The following is a 22,957-nucleotide window of genomic DNA, read 5'->3' as shown; positions in this document are numbered from 1 at the left end:
ATATATGTTGGCGGCCGTAAAGCATCAACAAAACGCCTGCAATGCACATCATCAAAGTTCAATAGCTGCCCCTGGTGGACCAGTACTTGTTCGGAGAAAGAAAAGTACTGCGCTCATCCCAGAAAGTTTTGGACAGCACCACCGACGTTCTGAAGATCTAGCAAGAAAGTGTCATGGCCGAATAAGCTCTTCTCTTCTCCAAGCTCGATGTGTGTGACGTTCTTGTTGCCTGTGCGCTTGAGCGTCGTTGCAATTTCCTTCTGCTGCCAGGCAGGGAATAGGATATCACTGGCGACACCCAGAACAAGAGTTGGGGTGTTCGCGAGCGGCTTCAGACCTGCCACGAGGTCGGCCGGTGGTTCGTTTCCGTCAGTCTGAGCTACAGCATCGATGTCGGCGGGCTGCTCCTTCTCCTCGTATGGCTGGTCAGGCAAAGTCAGACTGCAGACGTCGCTGCTGGTGTCGGATGTAATATCATGGCCGTCCAAGTATGCCTGCATTTTACCGCTGTTCGCCTTTCGCACCTCGTTGATGCGGTTGCGGTGCTCTTGTCCCAGATCAAATAGATCCATAGCCTTCGAAACGTAGAGCAAGCTGTTAGGATCGTACTCCAGACACCACTTTTCTCCCGCATGGTCGAGGTATGTTTCAATGAGGAAGTCGGGGCAGAGAGCAGGTGGTCGTGATGGATCGGCACGCCGGCGGCCAAATCGCTGCTCCCATTCTGGACCACTTCGATACGTGACTGTAGCAATTTCCCGAGCAAGCTTCATACCGCCGTGTGGAGGAATACCGTCATAGTAAAAACCGCGAGCCCAGTTGGGGTCCATCATAAGTACTAGTTGCACGTCAGCAATTGCGCATGGCTGATCTGCAGTGTTTGTACTGACCTTGCCGCTGGGTGTGTCTCATGGCGATACTGTATGGGTGGCTGCGCGCACATCCGCTGATGCTAACGAGACGGCCCACACGTTCCGGAAACAGCGTTCCAGCTGCCAGACTCTGCATGCCTCCCATGCTCGATCCTACGCTCGCGTACAGCTTCTGTATGCCGAGGTTATCCAGTAGTCGGAATTGCGCGCGTACCATGTCCTCCATCGTAAGAATCGGAAATCGAGTCGCGTAACGCTCGCCGTTCGCGGGGTCGATCGACGAAGGTCCAGTCGAGCCGTAGCAGCCTCCAATGACATTTGTGCAGATGACGAAGTACTTGTTGGTGTCCAGAGGCTTCCCAGGCCCAATGAACTTCTCCCACCACCCTGGCTTCGTATTTGTCTCTGTGCTGTGGGCATGACTAGATGCGGACAATCCAGTGTGCAGCAAGATGGCATTGCTCCTGTTTGAGTCCAGCTGCCCCCACGTTTCATATGCGATGTTGAACTCTGGCAGTATGCCACCCCAGTCGAGCAGAATAGGCTGGGTCGAATGGAAGTTCAGCGTGTGTCCGGAGGTATACGAGGGTTCGGGCCCTGAAGACGCTCGTTTTCTTGAGAGAGACGCAGAGCGAGATTCGTGCGCGTCGAGGCATGGGAAGGATAGGGCGGGGTTTGAAGACTCGACTTCTTGGGCAGCAGCGGCATGCTGGGCTTTCCGTGGTGTCTGCTGGTGTAGCTTCCTAGTGGCTTGGTTCGACTGCTGCCTCGCGAAAAGCAGCGAAGTCTGAGATGGTCTATTGGCGAAACATCTAGTAGTGGTTGCGGTTCGTGATGCGCGCGCGCCGGCGAACAAACTACGGGGAACGCTCATGGCTGTAGCGATTGCCCAGAGCACGCGCGGATCGAGGACAGAGGATGCGAGGGTGGAGACAGTATAGAGACACCATGATGACGCTATATTCACGATTACAAACGGGCTGGACCGTTGACGGACCCGTCGCGCGGAAACTGATGGGAATTCGACGATGTCGGATCCAATGACGTCGCGGGGAAATTGCGTGCTTCTCTCGCACGATTCCCGTCCTGCCAGCCTTCTTTAGGTAAGCACCCGCCTCTATGAAGACCTCGGGAACATCACGCCAAAAGACACCGTGCGCAACATGACCGAATCGAGAAGTATCGAACGGGGAAGCACATGTCGGTCCCCAGCGGAGATGTTCGGCAACGTAGCTTCTTGCGCATCACGCCCTGAGACAGCACCTCGAACGCACCAAACGATAATTCAGCAGGGCGCAAGGTGCAACTTGAGTTCCTACCTCCATACGCACTTTGCTAAGACCTACCTCCATCTGGAGCGTTCATCAATGTCTGCAGTGCTTTTGCCGCACAGAACTTGAGGAGCACAAGAAATGTGCTAGCATGCAGTCCGGGATCTGAGATTCGAGAGCACATGTATGTATGCTCGCAATCGAGATGTACCAAACCAAATATTATCTTGGGTCGCCTACATCACCGGGGACGAGATAACCCGAGCAGAATGAATTGTAGTTTGGTTGATTCGAAGAGTACCAAGGTAGAATGTTCGGGCCTTGGAAACATCATGTCGAACTTAGGGCGATCGATCGAGCTCTTACGACAAGAACCGTGCACGTCTTCTAATGGGAAAAGGAGGTGCAGGGCGTGACCGCCATGACATGTTAGTTATTGAGTTGCAACAAGGGTCGCTTGTGATGGCGAGATACTGTCGACGGCTCGTGACTTTAAGCGCCGTGCACATGGGTGCTCAGGTGGTGTTGTACTGTGCCTAAGGAGTACACGGTGCATCTCTGCGTGACAGGTGATGGCGGCCGAAGATACATGGAAGGAAAACTGGACCGCTCCGTGCTACGCAGCACTCGAGGGTCCGGGTCTCAGCCATTGGTTTTGCGCTTGTTGGTGTCGAAGGAACCACGGCGGTTTGGCGTTCGCAAAGACAATACAATGGCATGAAACATGATGGCCTGCGCCAACCCCCCTGGGACGTTTGACGACGGGCGTCTAATTATGGACTGCACGCAAAGCCATAGATGCAGCACAGGAGATTTACCATGCAGACTAGGCTCAGTCGTCTCAAGTGCATATGCAGGGATGGTGATGTGAAGCTTGGAAATGGACGTCTGAGGTTGCCAGGGCTGAGAGATGTCTTGGCTGGCCGCCGGCGTCACTCAGTCGCGCCTGCCCACTCGAAACCTCCGCAAACCTCCTTCCCTTCGTTCCAGCGTGATTGCCGCCATATTTGCGCCCCGTTGGACGACATAGACACCCGCCCGTCGCCCCTGCCATTCTGCCATTCGCTGCTACACAGAGAGCGCCGTGCCGTCCAGGGAACGCCATACCGCTTCCGAAGTCTGCAAGACCGCCGTCATGGACTCGTCCGACTACTTCACACCCGTCCGGGAAGACCGAGATGCCCCAGGGCCGCCGACTGAAGACTCTGACACCGACATGGCCGCTTCTGCCACCGCTACAGCCTCGTCCTCGCGCTCCACCATGTACACATCACCACACCCGCGCAAGCCCGGCCGCATGTCTCGATCGGGAGCACCACGGCCCATACTCACACCCAACAGCCCCCTGAGCTCGACGATACCGCACAATCTCCTCCCCTCTGCGCCGGCCTCACCGCCTACGCCTGCGCCAAGTCCGACACCGACCCAGCGGGTGCCCGACTGGAGCACCGCTGCCGAACATGAAGATGGAGACATCAAGAGCATACGGGCGCAGTTTGGCGACATGAACAGAGCCGAGCGGATGCGCCTGCTGGGCGAGCTGCTCAATTTGTGCGACAGTCAAGAGCTGAGCTTTGTTGCCGAATTCGTCAGTCCCAGGTTAAAGAAGGACCCTTTCATGGTTCTACCTACTGAACTCTGCTTGAGAGTGCGTTTGGTATACATTCCCAGTATAGTCTCGATCGCTGACACATCGCACAGATTCTGGAATGTGTAGACGACCCCACTACCCTCGCGAGGGCATCGCAGGTATCCAAGAAGTGGCGCGAACTCGTCAATGACGACAGCGCCTGGCGGTTACTGTGCCAGAAGTACTCCTTCAGGGCTCTGTCGAGAGAGGAAAGAATTGAGGAAGACGACACAACCGACGAGATGGAGGACACCGACTCGAAGTCATGGTGGCAGAACGACGAGCGCGCACCGAGGGTAGAGGACGTCGCCACGAGAGAACACCTTGAGGTCGGCCCATCCAACGGCGGTGCTGATGGTCTGCGGACGCAGAGCCTGGACCGAGCTGCGAAGAGGAAACCCTCACAACGAAAGCAACAAGCAACCACATACCGGTCGCATTTCAAGCAGCGGTACATGGTTGAGACGGCGTGGCGGAATGGCGGAGTATGTGATGCGCGGCAGATTACTCCGGATCAGGGCGTAGTAACCAGTCTACACCTGACCAACAAGTACATTGTGGTTGCGCTTGACAACGCGAAGATCCATGTTTTCGATACTGTCGGCGACCACCAGAAAACGCTCCAGGGACACGTCATGGGCGTATGGGCTATGGTGCCATGGGGCGACCTTCTAGTCAGCGGTGGATGCGATCGCGATGTGCGCGTCTGGAACCTTGCAACTGGGTAAGTCGTTCTGCCGTCTTCCTCATGATAGCAACTAACAGAGTTTGCCAGCTTCCCCCAATTCACTCTGCGCGGTCACACTTCGACTGTGCGATGTTTGAAGATGTCCGATGCGAACACGGCTATATCCGGCTCGAGGGATACCACACTACGCATCTGGGATCTCAAGAAGGGCCTATGCAAGCATGTACTCATTGGTCACCAGGCTAGCGTCCGATGCCTCGAAATACACGGTGACATCGTTGTGTCTGGCAGCTACGACACTACAGCCAAGATCTGGAGCATATCCGAGGGCAAATGCCTGCGCACACTCACTGGCCACTTTAGTCAGATATATGCGATCGCCTTCGACGGGAAGAAGATTGCAACAGGCAGTCTGGACACCAGTGTCCGGATATGGGATCCCAATGATGGGTAAGTCCGCTCGCGTGCCACAACATTATCGAAATTAACTCTCTCGTGTAGCAAATGCCTCGCTGTACTACAGGGCCACACCTCGCTCGTCGGGCAGCTTCAGATGCGTGACGACATTCTTGTAACTGGTGGATCAGACGGCTCGGTCCGCGTCTGGAGCCTCGCAACGTACCAGGCTATTCATCGACTAGCTGCCCACGACAACAGCGTTACGAGTCTACAATTCGACAATACCAGGATAGTCAGCGGTGGCAGTGATGGTCGCGTCAAGGTCTGGGATCTAAAGACTGGTGTCCCTGTCCGAGAGCTAAGCAGCCCTGCCGAGGCTGTTTGGAGGGTTGTGTTTGAGGAAGAGAAGGCCGTTATAATGGCCAGCCGGGGCGGTCGGACAATCATGGAGGTAAGCTTGAAGCACGCATTTACTACTACCACGACATACTGATCCAACTAGGTATGGGACTTCTCGCCCCCTGCCGAAGAGGACTTCGACTCCCGATCCTCTACCCCAGCGAGCATGCCCGATCATCTCGCCGAATACAACCGGCCGCGGTCCGCCATACTTCCTGCAACTTCACCGCTCGTGCAGGATACGGGCGCTGGCGACGTTACCATGGGCGACGCGAGCGATTCATAATATAATGATGGACTTACAGAGCACTAGCAGTGCAGTAAAGGCCGTTAGGCGCTGTAATCCCGTCGCCGCCGGAGCTCGCGGCTAGGGCCTCGACAATAGCTGGAGACTTCCACACAGGAAGGTCCGGTAGAAACCGATATGGACAGCACTAGTCGAGTTACAAGGCCGGCATCCGAGAATCCACCCCCAGCGTGGAGCGGTATCTCCGGACAATGAGCCCATCCGCGATTACAAACGTGATAACGAACCGACCGATTTGTTGTTCGACTATAGCTCCATGGCCGGTCACGTACACATGAGACCATATATGGTTGGCATACCGTAATGTGGAGGTAAAACGAGCGAAAGATCGATGAACAGCTTGCATATGGGGCGTCTTGTTGCATCCATAGCCCATATCTGGTATATAACAGGAAGAGCTTGGATTTATTAGGACTTTTGTTTCTTCGAAAATGTATGCATGATATAGGAGCGTGGGCTTTTGAATGACTTGGGGCCGGATATAGGCAGGGGAGTTCAATGTGAATAGAATGTCAATACTCTTCAGACACATCCAATGTATTCAAAAGGTTGTGTATGTTCAGATTCACTAACTAGATGGAAAGGCAACCCCTCCCCAATGCTTTGCCAGCCAGACAAACTGTACTATCAGCCTCCCGTAAACAATTGGGGTTGAATTTGAAATGGTAGCCGCGAGATTGACTTCGCAAGCAAAGACCGACTGTTTACGTACGCGCGATACTCAAGACTGCCCAAAGTGCTTCTTGTTGAACTGATCAACAATTTCTCTTGCAGCTTTGACGATCTCCACGGCCCCAGGCGAATCGGAGTGGCAGCACATCGAGACCTCATGGTCCCCTATAGGAAGCTGCAGCTCTTCGCCCGTGACAGCGGTGACAGTTGCGGTTTCTACCTGACTCTGAACGTGTTTCCTTGTCTCTTCTGGAAGCCAAGGTCTGTATACGGTAAGCACTGCACTCAATGGAAGCATACGCATGCCACATACGTCTTCTTTCGGTCGATCACCAAGGTCTTGTCTTTGTTGTACTTGACGTCTCCGTAAAGCTCTGCCACGAACGGCAATCCGAGCTCTTTCGCAACCTCTTCATGCAGTGTTCCCGCAAGACCAAATACTGTCGTTCCTTTGGGCACACCGGCATAAACTGCACGGCACACTTCCCTGTCCCGGTACATCATCCCGTACAATACGCCATGGGGCTTGACATGATGTAAGGGCACATGTTCTGCATCCAGAAACGCTTTCAACGCGCCGACCTGGTAGCGAACAGCGGCTGTTAGTTCTTCCGGCGACATTTTGATCTCGCGTCGGCCGAAGCCTTGGATGTCAGGGAGGCCAGGGTGTGCACCGATTTTGATGCCGTGCTGTTTGCAGGCCAATACTGTCTGATGCATAATCAATGGGTCCCTAGTTACCCATTGTCAGTAGATTGGAGTTAAAGATATGGATGCGAGGGTTTGACGTACCCAGCGTGGAAACCACAGGCTATGTTTGCATGGTCGATGAGTGGAATCAACTCATCATCTGGCCCACATTTGAAGTTTCCGTATCCTTCACCCAGATCCACGTTGATCTTTACAGGATGCTTGATAGCTGGCATTGCAGAACCTCGTATGAAAATTCTTGTTGGCTGGTGAGAGTGAAACGCTACGGTTGGAGTACGAAGTGTCTTGCGTTGGTACTCGGGTATGTCATGAGATGCGTGTATTGTGGTAGCGGAGAGAGTTGGAGTAGTTGGAGTAATCCGCTCGGACCGGAGGTCATGCTTTCATACCATTGTATTCGGCGTTATCCCGCAATGGTCGAACTTTCCCCACAGCTGTTAAACGCGCTGCACGCCTAGCGTCATGCTCCAATCCATGGATGCTCGTTATCGACCCCGCCTCTCGAACGTCGGCGGTGACGTCTGCATCACCGGAGACACCCCGGGAGAAAGCCTACGCGTTGGTCAAAGCACCAATGATAATGCCTTCGCTCTAACGGGTGGAGGTAAGATATCGGCGCGAAAGGGGAATGGCGGAAAGGTGGGGTCATGCAACCTGCCTCCAACTATGGAACTCATAGAAGGAGCCGGCTCGTGGATGATTTGGACGAGGTTATTGCGTTTGCGAACCATTTGCTCCAATGTCTGAAATGCAAAAACTACGAGTTCTGTTGATTGCGAATAGAGGCGAGATCGCGGTATGTGACGCTGAAGCCGCGGAATTGTCCCGTTATCGATAACAGCCTCCGACTGACAATGCGGGTGTAGGTGCGCATCACCAGAACAGCCAAAAGACTCGGTATCAAGACCATCGCCATCTATTCAGAAGCCGATGCCGCGTCGCAACATGTTCGAGATGCCGACGAAGCAGTTTTGCTAGCAGGAAGCAACGCGACTGCATACACTGATGAGGCAGCCGTACTGCGCATAGCTAAAGAAAGGGGCGCGCAAGCAATCATACCTGGATATGGTTTCCTGTCAGAAAACGCGCATTTCGCGCGTCTCGTCGGTGATGCAGGTCTCGTCTGGGTCGGGCCATCCTCAGATGCCATTGATGCTTTTGGTGTCAAGCACACAGCCCGAGATCTGGCGGAAAAGGCTCATGTTCCAATCGTACCCGGGACGAAAGGCCTAGTTGAAAACGAAGAGGTGGCTACAAAGGAAGCCGAGCGCATCGGGTTTCCTGTCATGTTGAAAGCGACTGGAGGCGGTGGTGGTACGTCATATTCGTTCATGATTAACATGTGAGATGTATATCGACGTCTAACATCGACATCTAGGAATGGGACTCATCACTTGCAACAATGCCGAAGAGGTTCGCGACGGCTTTCGAATGGTGCAATCTAGAGGGGAGACGCTGTTCAAGAATCCCGGAGTTTTCATCGAAGCCTTCTATCCTGCCTCTCACCACATTGAAGTCCAGGTGTTCGGTAATGGCCAGGGTCAAGCCATCCATTTCGGGGAACGCGAATGTTCTATCCAAAGACGACATCAGAAGGTCATTGAAGAATGCCCAAGCCCGTTTGTAGAGAGACATCTCGAGCTGCGACAGAAGTTGGGCGAGGCTGCGGTACGCCTCGCCGAGTCGATCAAATATGGTTCTGCTGGCACCATCGAATATCTCGTCGATGATAAGTCTGGCGATTTCTTCTTTCTGGAGATGAACACGCGACTTCAGGTTGAGCACGGCATTACGGAGCTTTGCTACGATGTCGACTTGGTAGAGCTCATGCTGAAGCAAGCAGATGCACAACTAGCAGGCAAGCACGGGCTCGATGGCAAGACGTTGAAAGATATGCAGCCCTCAGGACCGAGAGGATCGGCTATCGAAGCTCGTGTTTACGCTGAAAATCCGCTAAGAGACTACGCACCCTCGCCCGGTTTACTGCAGAAGGTAGCCTGGAAAGATGTCCCTGGCAGTCGAGTCGACACGTGGGTCTTCACTGGAGTGCGCATTACTCCCAATTACGGTACGACGCCCTTTCTTTCTCTCTATACAGGACACGCGAATCCTGTATCGATATCAGAACCCTGATAGAGTAAGTCAGTTCCTTACTAACGATGACCAGATCCTTTGATAGCCAAAGCAATGGTCCACTCTCCATCCAGAGAAGAGGCAATCGCGTCAATGAGTGAGCTGCTCACCCAATCTACTATCTGCGGCCCCCCTACCAATCTCGAATTCCTCGCCAACATACTGGACGATTCGCGATTCAGGAACGGCAACACCATGACCAGCTTCCTCACAGACTTCAAGTACTCGCCTCAAGCTATCGATGTGATTTCGGCTGGAGCATACACTTTAATTCAAGACCTTCCCGGGCGGCCAACAGTTGGTAAAGGTGTACCTCATTCTGGGCCTATGGACCCGATCGCATTCCAGATCGCGAACATGCTCGTGGGAAACCCGCGATCAAAGGAAGCGGTGGAACTCACGCTGAGTGGACCGGAACTGAGGTTTGTTGGCCCGGCTATTGTCGCGCTGTGTGGAGCTCCTATGGAAGCATTCTTGGACGAAGAGACCTTTCCTATGTGGACAAGCGTAAAGATCGAAGCTGGTCAGAAGCTTAAGATTGGGAAGACGACAGGTGGGGGTTGTCGCTCGTATCTCGCAGTCTTTGGAGGATTCCCGTCTGTTGCGGAATACTTCGGCTCAAAGTCGACATCGCCGCTCGTAGCGATTGGAGGCTACCAGGGCCGTGCGCTGGCACCAAGCGATCTATTACAGACAGTGGGAAAGCTTCCAGACGCTTTCACTAGCGTTTCGCTGCCAGAAAGGCTGCGACCCATCTACAAGTCAAGCTGGGAAATAACAGCAATGGTTGGGCCCCATGACGAGGGCTACTTCAATCCGAAGTTCATCGAGGAGATATACAAGACTGAGTGGAAGGTATCTCACAACGCATCGCGGAGCGGAATTCGTCTGGTAGGACCGGTTCCGAAATGGGCCCGTAAAGATGGCGGCGAAGGAGGCGCGCATCCAAGCAATCTGATAGAGTACGGCTATCCATTAGGCACCTTGAACTGGACTGGAGATGATCCGTGTATCTTTCCCGTGGACTGCCCTAACTTCGGAGGGTTTACCAGCTCTACCACCGTCGTCAAGGCCGACTGGTGGAAGCTGGGCCAGCTCAAAGCGGGGAATACTGTGAAGTATGTTCGAGCTGGTCTCGATGATGCACTGAAGAAGAGAAAGAAAAATGACAGCTTTCTGGACTCAGTTGAGCAAGCCATTAACGGCCAACGCGACTTCGAAGGCATCGAAAAGATGCAGGGTGCACACTGCAACTTTCATGAGGGAGATATCGGAAAGGCTGTCATTTGGGAGAAAGAGAAGAACAATAGCACTCCACAAGTCAGATATCGTCAAGGAGGTGATGACCATATCCTGATCGAATACGGGAATGAGAATTTCGATCTCAATCACCGCTGCCGCGTCACTGCTTTGGAGAACGCATTGCACTCAGACTCAACCCCCGAGCTCATCAAGTCCAATCTGTATAACACCGTGGGGTGCTGTACATCGCTTCTCCTCCACTATAACGGTTCCAAGCTCCCTCGATCAGAGCTCATTGCACACCTTCAGTCCATCGAATCAAATCTCGGCGACCTGAGAAGCACCAAAGTCCCTACCCGCGTTTTCAAGCTTCCAATCTCATTCGAATCGAAACTCCAAGACGAAGCAACTCAACGCTATATGACTAACCAGCGGCCTCACGCACCGTACCTACCCGATAATCTCGCATTCGTCGCCAAGAACAACGCTTTCACGCCACAGCAGCTGAAGGACATATACCTCACCGGCCAATTCATGGCAGTAGTCGTCGGCTTCTTCTGCGGAAATACTGTTTCGCTGCCTGTAGACCCACGCCAGCGCCTCTCCGCCCCAAAGATGAACCCAAGTCGCGTTTTCACCCCCGAAGGCACAGTTGGATGGGCCGGCTCCTGCATGTCCATATACCCCGTTGACTCACCTGGTGGGTATCAGATGACCGGCCGAACGGTACCATGCTGGGATTACTATTCCTACAAACCTGGGTTCGATACGAAGCCTTGGATTTTCCGTGACTTCGACATCTTGACTTTCTACCAGGTCAGTGAGAAGGAGCTAGATGATCTACTAGGCAAATTCCGTGCTGGAAAGTACCAGTGGGAGTACGAAGACGTGGAGTTCGATATGGCGCAGCACAACCAGCTTCTAGAGACGACGAGCGATGAAGTCAGGAAGATCAGAGAGAAGCAAGCGGTCGCCCAGGAAGAGATGACGAAAGCCGAGAACGAGAGTCTGGAACGCTGGAGGAAGGAGAAGGCTGAGAGTCAGGTTGACGAAGGGACCGTGGAGAAGCTGCTGGATGATCCGGATATCGTTGGGGTTGAGGCGCCAGTCGACGCGAATGTGTGGAAGGTGGAAGTTAGTGAGGGCGATGAGATCGGAGATGAGAGTGTGGTAAGTCTATTCACGCTTGAGCATCTGGCATTGCTAATATGATACAGCTTGTCATTCTAGAAGCGATGAAACTGGAGATTGCGGTCAAGACGCCAGACACGCTGGCGAAAGCGGGCAAGTTAAAGGTTGAGAAAGTTTTGGTGAAACCAGGAGATACTGTGACAGCTGGAGGACACTTGGCACTGTTACGCAAGAGCTAGCTGGGGAATGTAGTTCATTCATTGTAATCCATGCGTGTGTAAGTTATTTCATGCCGCAGAACGACGTGCATGTGAACAATACGTAGCCACCTTTCCACATCGCCCAGCATCAAGCTCATGTCGTCTTCAATGGACTAGAACTCCAGTTCCTTCAAGTTGAGACCAGTGCCGCAGCTTGTCTCTTTAGTCGATTTCATATCTGCCCGACCCCAGTCGTAAATTCCGCCACGCTCGACGAACGACTTCTTGTCCCAGACGATTTGCTGCATGGCCTTCTCAACTCCAACATCCAAGATAGACGCGCTCGTCGTCATCATGCCCTCGCCCTTGTCCATGAAGCGCATGTACTCATCGAGCAACAAGTAGCTGCTGGCCATCGAGTTGTTGTCCTCCGGTACGTAGCAGGGGAGATGCTTGTGGCGATCGCAGAAGGTGCGCCATTGTTCGTCAGTAACCAGAAACTTTCTTGCGTCGCGCTTTCGGGTCTCGTCGTCGTTCTCGCCTGCAACGATAAGGCATTGGAAGACCTTCCATCGGAACGGCGCTAGCTTCTCAATATTGGCAACCATATCTTCGTTCCAGTTGTGTATGTTGACGACGGTGTTCAACTTGAACTTCACGTTGAAGGCCCGGCACCATTCGGCAATTTGGAATAGTCGAGCGACGTTCTTCCCGTCGTCACCACGGCCGATCTTCACGTTCGTCTGCGCGTTGAACGAGTCGCAGGAGATGGCCAGGATGTCCAGCCACTGAGAGTTCTCTCGCATCCATTCTTCCTTGATCTTACTACCGTTGCTGACGATGCTGATGCTTTCGACGCCCAATTCTTCTTTGCAGTAGCGAATCATGCTTGAGAGGAGCTTGGGGTGTAGGAATGGTTCTCCACCCGCGATATTGAGTTTGCGCATGCCAGCGTCTCTGAGGAGTCTCAGACCTTTTCTGACTTCCTCATCGCTTAGGATGTAGGAGCTGGTCTCGGTGTGGAAGCAGAATTTGCATTTGTAATTGCACTCCCGAGAAGGGAAGTAATTAACTGAGACAGGCGCATCCGGTGGCTTCGATGGATCCAAGGGCTCATGAACGACCGACGTTTCAACGGCTGGCTTCTCAGTAGATGGCTCTTGAGGGAGCGATGCGGGAGTGAGGTTGTTGGCGGGCTTGATGGCGGTGGACTTGTAGACAACGTACGCGCAAGTCGCGAGGACAATCCCGACAAAGTACCGAAGCGCGGGTACTTCAGCAATAAGTGAGAGGAGCACCATGACAAACGGTATTTCCGGAGACGGTGTGGATGATAGGCGATAGTCGCTGCACGGAAACCAAAGTCTTCAGAAAGAAGAGGAAGTTGGTGCGGGATGCGTCAACTTCTATACAGGCAGTGATGGTTCGGCCTAATAGAGGAAGTTCCGAGTCTAGGTAATGTGGGTCTTGAACAGCAAGAAATCGCTTTGGACCACGACTTCCTTGATATACAAAGTGGGGGCGCTTGCTACAAACGGCAATCAGGGCCAACAATCAGTGGAACGCCCCGGAAGCACCTTCCAAGCACCTTCCACGATCTTACTGTGCCCCACCGAGGCACTTCCTACGTCGCATGTGAAGTACAGCTCCTCTAGTCGCATAACCAGCAGCTATCGGTACCATGGCAGCACCAAATCAAATCAAGGAATCATCTCGCGGCTTTGCTATCGCGTTCGTACTAGGTATAGTACTCAGCTTCGCTATTCCAACTTCAAAGTAACCCATAACTAGGCGCACCTGGTGCGGGGAAGGGAACACTGTGTACGCGCCTAGCTCGAGACCACAACCTGGTACACTACTCTGTCGGCGACAGTCTGCGGAGCTGGATGCGTGAAAATGTCAACACACCACTCGCAGTGACTATCCAGGACAAACTCGACAATCAGGGGTTCTTAACTTCAGAAGAGCTGAACCCTTTCATTGCGCGCGCAATCCAAGACGCATTGTCCCAGCAACCACCGAAGGCCGGCATCTTGGTGGACGGATTCCCACGAAGCACTGAACAACTAGAATCATGGAACGTGTGGCCATTTCCCGAAGATCTGCCAATCGCAAGCGGAACCAACACCAACGCAAAACCAGACATTGTATTATCGTTACGTGTCAGCAAACAAAATGCCAAAGCCAGATACTCGGCTCGAGCCCGGGATAGCAACGATAGCGCAGAGAAATTTGAGCGACGCTTCTCTGAGTACGAGCAAGAAACTTTGCCCGTGGAAGAGTCTTATCGTGAGCGCGGCATTTTGATCGATGTGAGTATATAACATGTTACGAAAGACCGAACACTAAGTTACATCCAGTTTGACGTGAATGGTTCGAAGGAAGAAAACATTGGAGAGGTGGCCAATAGCCTTGATGGAAGTAGTCTCTGGCGGAGGGTTATGGTCGAAAGACGTATGGACACGCACTTTATCGTTTTGTAACCATGTACTTCGTAACTTGTTGGCCAAGGAATAAGTCGCATGTAGTCGCACGCCACAAGCTTTTGCCAGTCCATGACATGCCATGGCAACCGACTCTATCCCAAAGACTGTTCAGATATATTCCTTCTGTGGGCATTGTTTCATAATGCGTGTTACAGAGACGTGCCCGTTGTCGTGTTGGACCAAAGCTTTCCTTAGTCCCTTTGTGGCCCGAAAGATTCTGCCCCAACGACGGATGATACAAGCATCGCCGCAATGCACAACGATTTCACAAGACGATGGCATCTAGATGTATATCACATCAGGACTGGGGAGTGAGAGGCAATTCTCGAGACCTGGAATAGACGATTTCGATGTCTCCTTGGCCCCGAGCTTGGGTCTGTCGTATATTCTCCGCGGCGGAACTGGAGGACATCTGAGGGGTTTATTAGGATGATGGAAATGGAAGACGGGATTTGCTCGCAGTCGTAACTAGCCAGGAGGTCATATTCTTACGTCGCCTTGTTGAAGTTTGTCGGACCAGTCTGGCCTATACTTCGTTTTCATGTGTTGCATAAGATCGACTAGGGACGCGGAAAGGGCAGCGGAGCTTGGCCACCTCCAGGAAGAGAGCTCGAGAACGAGGAGCGCGTTGGAGTACAACTGGATAAGGTTCCCGCCAAATATTGCCGGCATGTTCTGTATGAGCACTGTGCCTGCTCGGTATACCCAATGTGGCGTGACGAAGACATGGATGCCGCCAAAACTGACTACAGCCTCTCTGTTTGTGATGGTTAGCATGACACCCTTCAAGGCACACGGATATCACGTACAGTACATGCCATGCACTCCCCCAACAGGGATTCAGCAACAGGTGCGTTATGTGTAAAGTAATGCGTATGACAGGGAGTAGCTCGTCTCTCTCATCAAAGAGCGGTAACAGCTTCTTGACGTTCTCCTTGGCGATGTGGTCGCCTTTGCGAAAGCGATTTTGCATGCGATATAATGAGCAGAGGTATTCTGCGGGCTTTTCTTTGTCGAAACACATTTCTTCATCCTGCGATGAATGAGCCATTAGCCTCAAACGGGTGCGCAGCTGATAGACTCACCGGCTCTGGAAACAATGCGGGTCTATCCAGTGTAGATGCAATCTGGTTCTCAAGACAGAATATGGTCATGTGCATGGCTCGCAGTAGTTGGACATCGTCGGGATCCAGCTCTTGTAACGCTCTTTTTGACTCAAGATCGAATGCAAGGCGGCCCGCAAGAGCTATCTGCTGGCCAATGTTGCCAGCTATTGGGTCAAATGAGCTATTGATAGCGAGGAGAAGAACCGAACGGATTGTGTCGATGTTTGGTTCCATCGTTGCTAATTCCAGGTGTTCCATGGCATCTGCAAAGTATTGAGTAGCAAGGGCTCGGTATCTGATGGAATTGGCCTGGTGGTATGTGAGCCTGCCCCTAGGGTTCCAGCAAGTATCAGGAGGTTGCTTTTTGCGAGTATTGGGAAGGATGTAGCATGCTATGGAATATATCATATACAAGGAGAACTTCTCGGTGTCCGTTAGGTCACTGGGTACCTCGGGTCCGAGATAACGGAGCGATGAATCCAAGATTGGATATATAGGTTGTACAGTTTCGAGATAGAGTTGCACCAGCTCATACTGCTTCTCGGGCGAATCTTTGTTGCTGTAGTGCCAGTCATCAAGCTCTTCGTCAGTCTGTACGGCACGGTTTTCGTGCGCAGTGTGTAGTCTGGGGGACTTGAGAAGGCAGGATTCAGCGCCAAGGTATCGATAGCTGTTTCCCGCTTCGGCGAAGTGATGTTCGTATCGAGGAACTTCAGAAGCGATGAATTCTGTTTTGACGTGTGTAGCAAAGGCGCCATTGTCCGTGAGCCCGCCGGATGTTGCTGGCGACCCATGGCCACTTGACAAATTGCGCACACGATCTACTAGCTCGCTGATGTAGCTGGGCATGTCTTAGTACGAGTTTGAGGACAAGCCATGTCTGCTCACCTTCGCGGTAGCAGTTGATTGCGTCCGTGGTCGTAGAACATGCATTCCACGCCGGCTTTTGTGCATTGCCTGACGGCGTTAGCAGGACGCGCAGGGTGGGACAGCGAAGCCATGTACCTGCACTTGGGTAATAAGGTATCGCACCCGCGGCGACACTCTCGGCATCTCTTGCATGCGGGGAGACTCTGGGGAAGTGTAAGTGCACGATGGCGAATTGCGGAGACGGCGGCGTTACCTGAATCAGAGCATCTAGATCGAGCGTGGGGGGCTTCGAGGTCGCGGCGGCCATCGGAGTGGGTAAACTGCAAGGAGGGGACAGGTACGGATCAAGGTCTAGCAGAGCTCTCGTCTGTACTACGATTCATCGCGCGCCGTCGTCATGTCAGCGACAATAGCTGGAGACGCGATGGGAGGCCTGGGCGGAGTGGATGGCGAGCGAGGACGATCTTATCTGGCTAGGGCGTCCCAACACAGAAGCGATCACCCCGGCCGCCTGCATCCCGCGTGCCCACAGTCCGCCCACATGCCAGCATCCCGTCCTTCGTTCGAGAACACCAGCCATCGGGCATCATCACCGCCAGCAAGTCCTTCATCTACGCCATGACAGCGGCGCCATCGTGGTACAGACGCCAGACGCTCGAGGTTGGCCATGCAGAACCGCACCAAAGTCCGTCGTCGCGTGCTGGCCTGTGCTCGCTGTCGGAAGCGTAAACTCTCGGTAGACGCTTTCCTCTGCCCTCGTCATACATGAACTGACTTCATCAAGTGTGATGGCAAGGTTCCCGCCTGCACTCGTTGCGTAGATGCTAGCGTCCAGTGTGTTGGATTCGATTCTTCAACCCAGCAGGAAGCTCCGCGCTCTATTGCCGACTTTCTGGAAGCGCACATCGCTCGGCTCGAGGGCCAAAGCAGCACGCCCTCAACGCTGCCATCTCTAGGACAGTCAAGTGCTACTCTGTCATCTCCGGCGGATTCTCACGCATCTGACTCGAGACCGGGGAATTGGCGTCCAGAAAAATGTGCCTTCGCCGACAGCCTCGTTAATCAGGTCATGCAAGACATCACACCTTCTTTCCTCGGTGTGTGCAAAGCTCGGCCCTTCTTACAGTGCGTCATCAGAGGCACGAGGCTGCCTTCGAAAAAGGGACCTGTTCTTTCCAACGATCTGAACGAGAACCACCCCCGATCCATTTTGAACCCTCCAGCTCAGCAGACCAGGGGGCTCTTCTATGACCTCATGCCTGACGAGGTTGGCGCCAACAAACTACTCCAAAACTACCTAGATCGCGTCATCACACAATACCCCATCTACCATCGGAACGACGTGACAACTGCTTTCAACTCCATCTACCACAAAAAAGCAGTAACGCCAAATGAAGACTCTTTCCGAAATCGATACATAGTCTGCATCATCATGGCCATCTCGCTAACAACAAGCGCACGGAACAATGTGCAGAAGGCGAACGACCTTGCCTATCAGCTTGTTCGACACGCTATGCAATGGATTCCAGAGGTTGCAACCAACGATATTGCTGGACTACAAGCTATACTGCTGTTAACCCAATACATCTTCCTGAATCCTAAGATGGCCGATCTATGGCTCATGACAGGTCTCATCAGCCAAGCAGTCATTGACTTGGGACTGCACCAAGAGCTGCCGAATGATGCCAAAGTCACCGCTTACCAACGCGACATGCGACGACGTATATTTTGGTGTGCATGGGAAATGGAAGTTGGCGTCTGCTGCATATTTTTGCGCCCTACAAGTCTTCCGGTTGGGCGCATAGATGTTGCTTTTCCTATGGAGATTGACGACACCGCCATTACGCAGTCTAACATATCATCCACTGGACGTCTATCGAAATTCACACAGCGTATCATTTGTCGCTTTCGCCTTATCGAAGCTGACGTCATATCCGTCTTGTGGCATGAAGACCCTATATCTCACGAGTACTCCTCGTTGGAGGAATGGGTACAGCACACTATCAATGCCATGTCAGATTGGCAACGCGAGATATATGCCGCTTCAGAGGCCAACAAAGATCGTAGCCTGAATGCACGATGGACTGAGATGCGCTTGTACTCCGACATCGCAACCCCTTACGTCTTGTCCTTGTTGCATCGTACCTCTCGGCGAATACCAAACCCAAGTAAAGAGCAAATGATGATCGCTTTGATCAATGCTGTCAAGGTTGCTGACGGCTACTTTCAACAATCTGAGGCAGAAGCGGGCAAGATCAAATACGTCTTCCATCCATGTCATCATGTCTTCAACTGTGCGCTCATATTCTTGCAAGGTCTGCAGCGCTGTCAGAAAGAAGTTGCGCAACAATACTCATGGCAACAAGTAGAAGAATGGATGCACGTCTTTTCGAAATGCTTCTTGTCCATCTCGGAGCGATGGGCAGCCGCGAAAAGGTGTTTCGAAGAGTACGAACGACTACTCCTCCCGGTCAAGAAGGAATACCTCGAATTCCTGGATCAGAGAGCGAGCTATTGTCCGCCAACACTCCACCAAACTGTCTCTGATGCGAGCAATCTATACGACTACCAAGTTCCGCCATCTATACTTACAGAGATTGATGAGGCTTACCAGTTCTGGACAGTCTTCAACCCTACCTCGGCGATCGATGCACCAGACCCACTGGGTGCTTACTCTTACAATCTCGCACCTTCTGATTGGAATGCGGAGTTTTCTTTGAATGATAATATGGACATGACACCGGAGTTATAGTGCTCTTTGGCGTTTTTTCGGCCACGTTTCTTCTCTCACCGGCATTTACGTCTTTCAGCTTGATGACAATACAGCACTGTACCGATTTTTACTTATCTAGCACCTGTAATCGTTGCATGTTTTCGGTTTGGATTAATGAAATACCCTTGGGTCGCGGGTTTACATCTCTTTAGTGGTATCTTGTTGCTCTAGACTTCCGCTGAGTATCAAGCTTGATATCACTTTGTCTGGAACTCAACACCTGTGAATATGCATACAACCAAACGTCACTGGACACGCTTTGGGCGCACAGTCGATAATCATGAGGTTACATTCGCCAAAGCCTGCCGTGGCTTATTTCCGCGTACCCATATGCGGGGCACGCGGCACGGGAGTCGCCCGGTCACGTCCAGCGTCTACCAATGTGTCGGGTTGGAGTCGACGGCGCCGAGAGTGCTGCACTGCCAACACAGAGCGCATTGAGCCCCCACGCTGCGGTGGGGAAGGACGGGCCATTTACCCGCAGAGTGTCCGCATTTTCGCTCGTCACGGCAGCGAGAACTATCGTCTTACACACCTACCGGCGACATAGTCACAAGACGTCTCCACTCGAGGGGTGAGTTCAAAACGTAGTCAACTACTTCAGTGTCGCGCGTGATGAGTTTCGACAAGCATATCGATCTCCTGACACGGAATGCAGTGGTACAGACAGCCCATGCAAGCGCAAACACATCTGACGTGTCCTTGTTATGGGCTTCTATGTACGTGACTGCCAGCAGCCCTGTGGAAGTATAATGGCTTGATATTTTGTTCGCACAAAGACGAGTATGCAGTACATCTATCCTATAGCTCGAAATTCAGAGTTTCCTCCGGCTGTGTCGGTTTTCCCATTTTCAGCACTGCCTTTTTGCTCTTCAAGTCCATGACAATGTTGAACAGCGTACCACTCCCAGTCTCCTCCGTCTCAGATCTACATATCGCACCCGGTGCATTCTGCTGGTCGGCAAACAATTGAGTCACGTCTTCCCAGCTCGGGTCGTCGCCCAGCGCTCCGACGTTTGTTGCCATTGTTTGAACCCTAGTGATGGAGTCCTTGAGCCATACAGTATCGACTTCGCCAGGGTGCTCCAGCAGCAGATGGTTCGTATGAATGACTCTTGAGCTAGAGTCTGGCAACACGTGCGCAAAAGTACTCTTCGTGAATTCTAAGCCCACGGCCGTGTTCGCATCAGCCATGAGGATGTGGGCTGAGGATGCCATGCCGAAACTCTCCAGCTTGCGTACTGCTTCGTCGACTGACGTGCTCTCCAGTGCCATTCTCAAGCCAAAGTGAGCGGGCATCCGAGTAGAATCCACGCCGTGAACTTTGATGGCGTTGAACAATGTGCCTACGCCGCTGCTGTTGAAGCCGATCTTTCCGATTATGCCTGCCTCAGTTACTTGGATTATAGTGGGCTTGTTCGCTTGTATGATCTTGGTAACAATCAGGTTCTCTTGCTGCTCGGTCATCCACTGGGCACCGTCAGCACACGATCATCGTTTTTGTGATCTTCTAGAGGTGCTGCATACATCCCAGTTCTGCGCCAACCATGCCCGGTCCTGGGTATGCCACGCGAGGGCAGTGCAGCCATCGCTGAATAAGCCAAAATTGATCTCAGTCCGGACGTTTATCGCTACGATGTCTAGCAACTCGCGTCCGGAGCCGTCGGCAATGCCTTGCATCTCTTCGTGGAAGTTTGGCCATTGCGCCTTTGCTCGCTGTTCGAACGTCGACGCGTGCTGAAGGACCTGCGGCCACCTTTTCTTGCAGTTCTTGAGGAAGAGACACGCATAGAACTCGATGCAACGCGCGATCTGTAGTTTCGCGGCTTTACCGTGTTGGTAGCCAATCTGTCTGAGATCAGCATAATCCTGGTCGCTGTCGCGTTCCGCCGCGGCAGCAGGAATGACGTCACGCGTCACACTTACCTCATACGGGGTGCCCTTGCACTCGACAAACAACATCGTGTACGACAACCCGACAGATATTGGGCATGAAGAAGTACAGGAAACAGTCTAGACTTCTGTTCGAAGGAGTGACTTGCTAAAGTCTATCTGTCTGCGGTATCGCTTTCGGCAATCCCACGCACATGCCCCGCCTTCGATGTGCGCTCAATTCCGTCCCGAGCTACGCCACACGCTCCTTCGTTTCTCATTCGTTGTAGAGGTGCAACATGAGTAATTTTCTGCGAACTGCGCTGCATGAGCACGAATGCAGTCCATGGACCACTGCAAGCTAATCCATCGGCGTTGAAACCCTGTTACTACCTGCTTGTTTAGTGCTTCGGAGTATATCACAGCAACGACTGGTGAACCACCCCCCTGGTATCGAAACTGCCGCGGACAGAAATGGCAAGCACAACTGTGCCGCGGACTATGGCTTTTGAATACGCAAGGAGTTGACGATAAGAGAGGATTGCATCTTGCCTGCATTCCATCATTTCCCTCAGCGTTGCTCCATAGCCAACGACTTTCTTGCCTTCAATTTTGCCTCAAAAATCATGCCAAAACGCGTGCTGTGTACTTATGGTATTGACATCGACGCGGTAAGTAACACTTTTGCCATCTTCGTTCGAACACTCGCTGACTATCGGCACACGCAGGTGAGCGGGTGGCATGTTGAGTTCATTTGGAGTGTCTCATGAGCACCAGCTAACAGCACACCAAGGCTGAACACCAAAACTGGAGCCCCTGCCAATCCAACCGATGTGTCCCGCGGTGTCTTTGGTGCCACTGTAGGCATTGATCGTCTGCTGAGGCTTTGGGACAAATACGACATTAAGACAACATGGTTCACACCAGCACATTCCGCGGAGTCGTTTCCACATCAGATACGCAGAATCGTCGAAAAGGGACATGAGGTCGGGCTACACGGCTACACACACGAATTCGTTTCTCTCTTAAGCGAACAACAGCAAAGAGACGTCTTGGAAAAGAGCATACAGGTCTTGACAGACATTGTAGGCAAGAAACCGCGCGGCTGGACTGCGCCTGCTTGGAGCACGAGTAGGGAAACGATCAAGCTTCTCGAAGAGTTCGGAATTGTACGATTAGCATTGTCTAATATCAGGCATAAACAACGAGCTGACATCTACTGTAGGAATACGATCACTCCTTCATGCACCATGACTCTCAGCCCTACTACGTTCCTTCCCCGCACCTCAGCACATATACAGAAACCGACGTATCAAAGCCGGCTTCCCATTGGATGAAGCCCATGTCAAGAATGAAGCCGTCCGCAGTCGTGGAGATACCTGCAAATTGGCATCTGGATGATTGGCCACCTTTCCAGCTCTCACTTACACAGCCAAGCACGCATGGCTTCGTCGATACCGCGGTCATCGAGCGCTTATGGAAGGAACAGTTTGAATTTCTCTATCGCGAATGTCCGGACGACGGAAGCTTCATCTTCCCAATCAGTCAGTAATATCCTTGGAATAGCTGTATGTGAGACAAAGACTGACTTCGTACACCCATCTTTAGGTATCCATCCACAGGTGAGCGGCAAACCACAAGTCATCTTACTGCACGAGAGGCTCATAGAGTGGATCAATGGGCACGAAGGAGTGGAATGGGTCACTATGGAGCAAATCGTTGATGAGTTCAAAAGCGGCAATTTGAGCGGCGCGACCGTAGAGGGTGGGGCGGACGTGTAATGTTACACCGAGATGGAGCCGAGATGTTACTCTCGCACGCCAATAACTAACATCCACTTCTCGGTTGGCACATACCCTGGCAAATCCTCCGACGTCAAACTGAATGAAGAATATCGAAACGAGGTTTTGCAGTCTAAAGTACATGTGCCGTGGCATTCCGCGCTCTTATTGCATAGCCGCTATGCACGAGCGCTACGCCTCGTGAACCGTCCTCTCGGGTCCGGAGCAAGGCGCATTGCACCGAGCGGCGAACAGCGACGATGACGCCCCTCTCTCAAGCGAGGTCCTAGTCAAGAAGATGTATTTGAAATTCTGTGCCCCAAGTCTCACAATCTGGCCAACATCTCCAGGGTTTGCTTTTGCATACCCAGGTAGTACATCAGCACCGTACGTTATCTCTGCTTCTTCAACGAG

General features: G+C 52.6%; 8 protein-coding genes across 8 annotated transcripts; 3 read left to right on the top strand and 5 right to left on the bottom strand.

The window, feature by feature from the left end:
- Positions 1 to 113: 113 nt before the first annotated feature.
- Positions 114 to 1,746, bottom strand: J4E93_001554 (uncharacterized protein; the record flags this gene model as incomplete). The annotated part of the gene is made up of 2 exons (XM_049339505.1): positions 114 to 838; positions 891 to 1,746. 2 exons carry the CDS (start codon positions 1,744 to 1,746, stop codon positions 114 to 116), a joined length of 1,581 nt encoding a protein of 526 aa, XP_049203462.1.
- Positions 1,747 to 3,278: 1,532 nt separating this feature from the next.
- Positions 3,279 to 5,545, top strand: J4E93_001553 (uncharacterized protein; the record flags this gene model as incomplete). The annotated part of the gene is made up of 5 exons (XM_049339504.1): positions 3,279 to 3,791; positions 3,845 to 4,497; positions 4,549 to 4,911; positions 4,963 to 5,311; positions 5,363 to 5,545. 5 exons carry the CDS (start codon positions 3,279 to 3,281, stop codon positions 5,543 to 5,545), a joined length of 2,061 nt encoding a protein of 686 aa, XP_049203461.1.
- A 742-nt stretch (positions 5,546 to 6,287) lies between these two features.
- On the bottom strand, positions 6,288 to 7,164 carry J4E93_001552 (uncharacterized protein; the record flags this gene model as incomplete). The annotated part of the gene is made up of 3 exons (XM_049339503.1): positions 6,288 to 6,501; positions 6,552 to 6,971; positions 7,031 to 7,164. The coding sequence occupies 3 exons, from the start codon at positions 7,162 to 7,164 to the stop codon at positions 6,288 to 6,290; spliced, it is 768 nt and encodes a 255-aa protein (XP_049203460.1).
- A 524-nt stretch (positions 7,165 to 7,688) lies between these two features.
- On the top strand, positions 7,689 to 11,694 carry J4E93_001551 (uncharacterized protein; the record flags this gene model as incomplete). Its single annotated transcript, XM_049339502.1, has 5 exons — positions 7,689 to 7,745; positions 7,816 to 8,263; positions 8,328 to 9,017; positions 9,117 to 11,494; positions 11,542 to 11,694. The coding sequence occupies 5 exons, from the start codon at positions 7,689 to 7,691 to the stop codon at positions 11,692 to 11,694; spliced, it is 3,726 nt and encodes a 1,241-aa protein (XP_049203459.1).
- A 134-nt stretch (positions 11,695 to 11,828) lies between these two features.
- Positions 11,829 to 12,956, bottom strand: J4E93_001550 (uncharacterized protein; the record flags this gene model as incomplete). Its single annotated transcript, XM_049339501.1, has 1 exon — positions 11,829 to 12,956. One exon carries the CDS (start codon positions 12,954 to 12,956, stop codon positions 11,829 to 11,831), a length of 1,128 nt encoding a protein of 375 aa, XP_049203458.1.
- Positions 12,957 to 14,439: 1,483 nt separating this feature from the next.
- On the bottom strand, positions 14,440 to 16,424 carry J4E93_001549 (uncharacterized protein; the record flags this gene model as incomplete). The annotated part of the gene is made up of 7 exons (XM_049339500.1): positions 14,440 to 14,553; positions 14,634 to 14,898; positions 14,951 to 15,174; positions 15,227 to 16,088; positions 16,136 to 16,204; positions 16,253 to 16,320; positions 16,371 to 16,424. The coding sequence occupies 7 exons, from the start codon at positions 16,422 to 16,424 to the stop codon at positions 14,440 to 14,442; spliced, it is 1,656 nt and encodes a 551-aa protein (XP_049203457.1).
- A 360-nt stretch (positions 16,425 to 16,784) lies between these two features.
- On the top strand, positions 16,785 to 18,869 carry J4E93_001548 (uncharacterized protein; the record flags this gene model as incomplete). Its single annotated transcript, XM_049339499.1, has 2 exons — positions 16,785 to 16,853; positions 16,902 to 18,869. The coding sequence occupies 2 exons, from the start codon at positions 16,785 to 16,787 to the stop codon at positions 18,867 to 18,869; spliced, it is 2,037 nt and encodes a 678-aa protein (XP_049203456.1).
- Positions 18,870 to 19,691: 822 nt separating this feature from the next.
- Positions 19,692 to 20,385, bottom strand: J4E93_001547 (uncharacterized protein; the record flags this gene model as incomplete). The annotated part of the gene is given in 2 exon segments (XM_049339498.1): positions 19,692 to 20,360; positions 20,380 to 20,385. 2 exon segments carry the CDS (start codon positions 20,383 to 20,385, stop codon positions 19,692 to 19,694), a joined length of 675 nt encoding a protein of 224 aa, XP_049203455.1.
- Positions 20,386 to 22,957: the final 2,572 nt, after the last annotated feature.

The sequence above is a fragment of the Alternaria ventricosa genome (genome assembly GCF_023758065.1).
Source record: "Alternaria ventricosa strain BMP 2768 chromosome Unknown scaffold_2, whole genome shotgun sequence".
In the NCBI taxonomy this organism is placed as follows: Eukaryota; Fungi; Ascomycota; class Dothideomycetes; order Pleosporales; family Pleosporaceae; genus Alternaria; species Alternaria ventricosa.
Note: the sequence above shows the minus strand (reverse complement) of the source record. Positions and strands in the feature narration are given on the sequence as shown.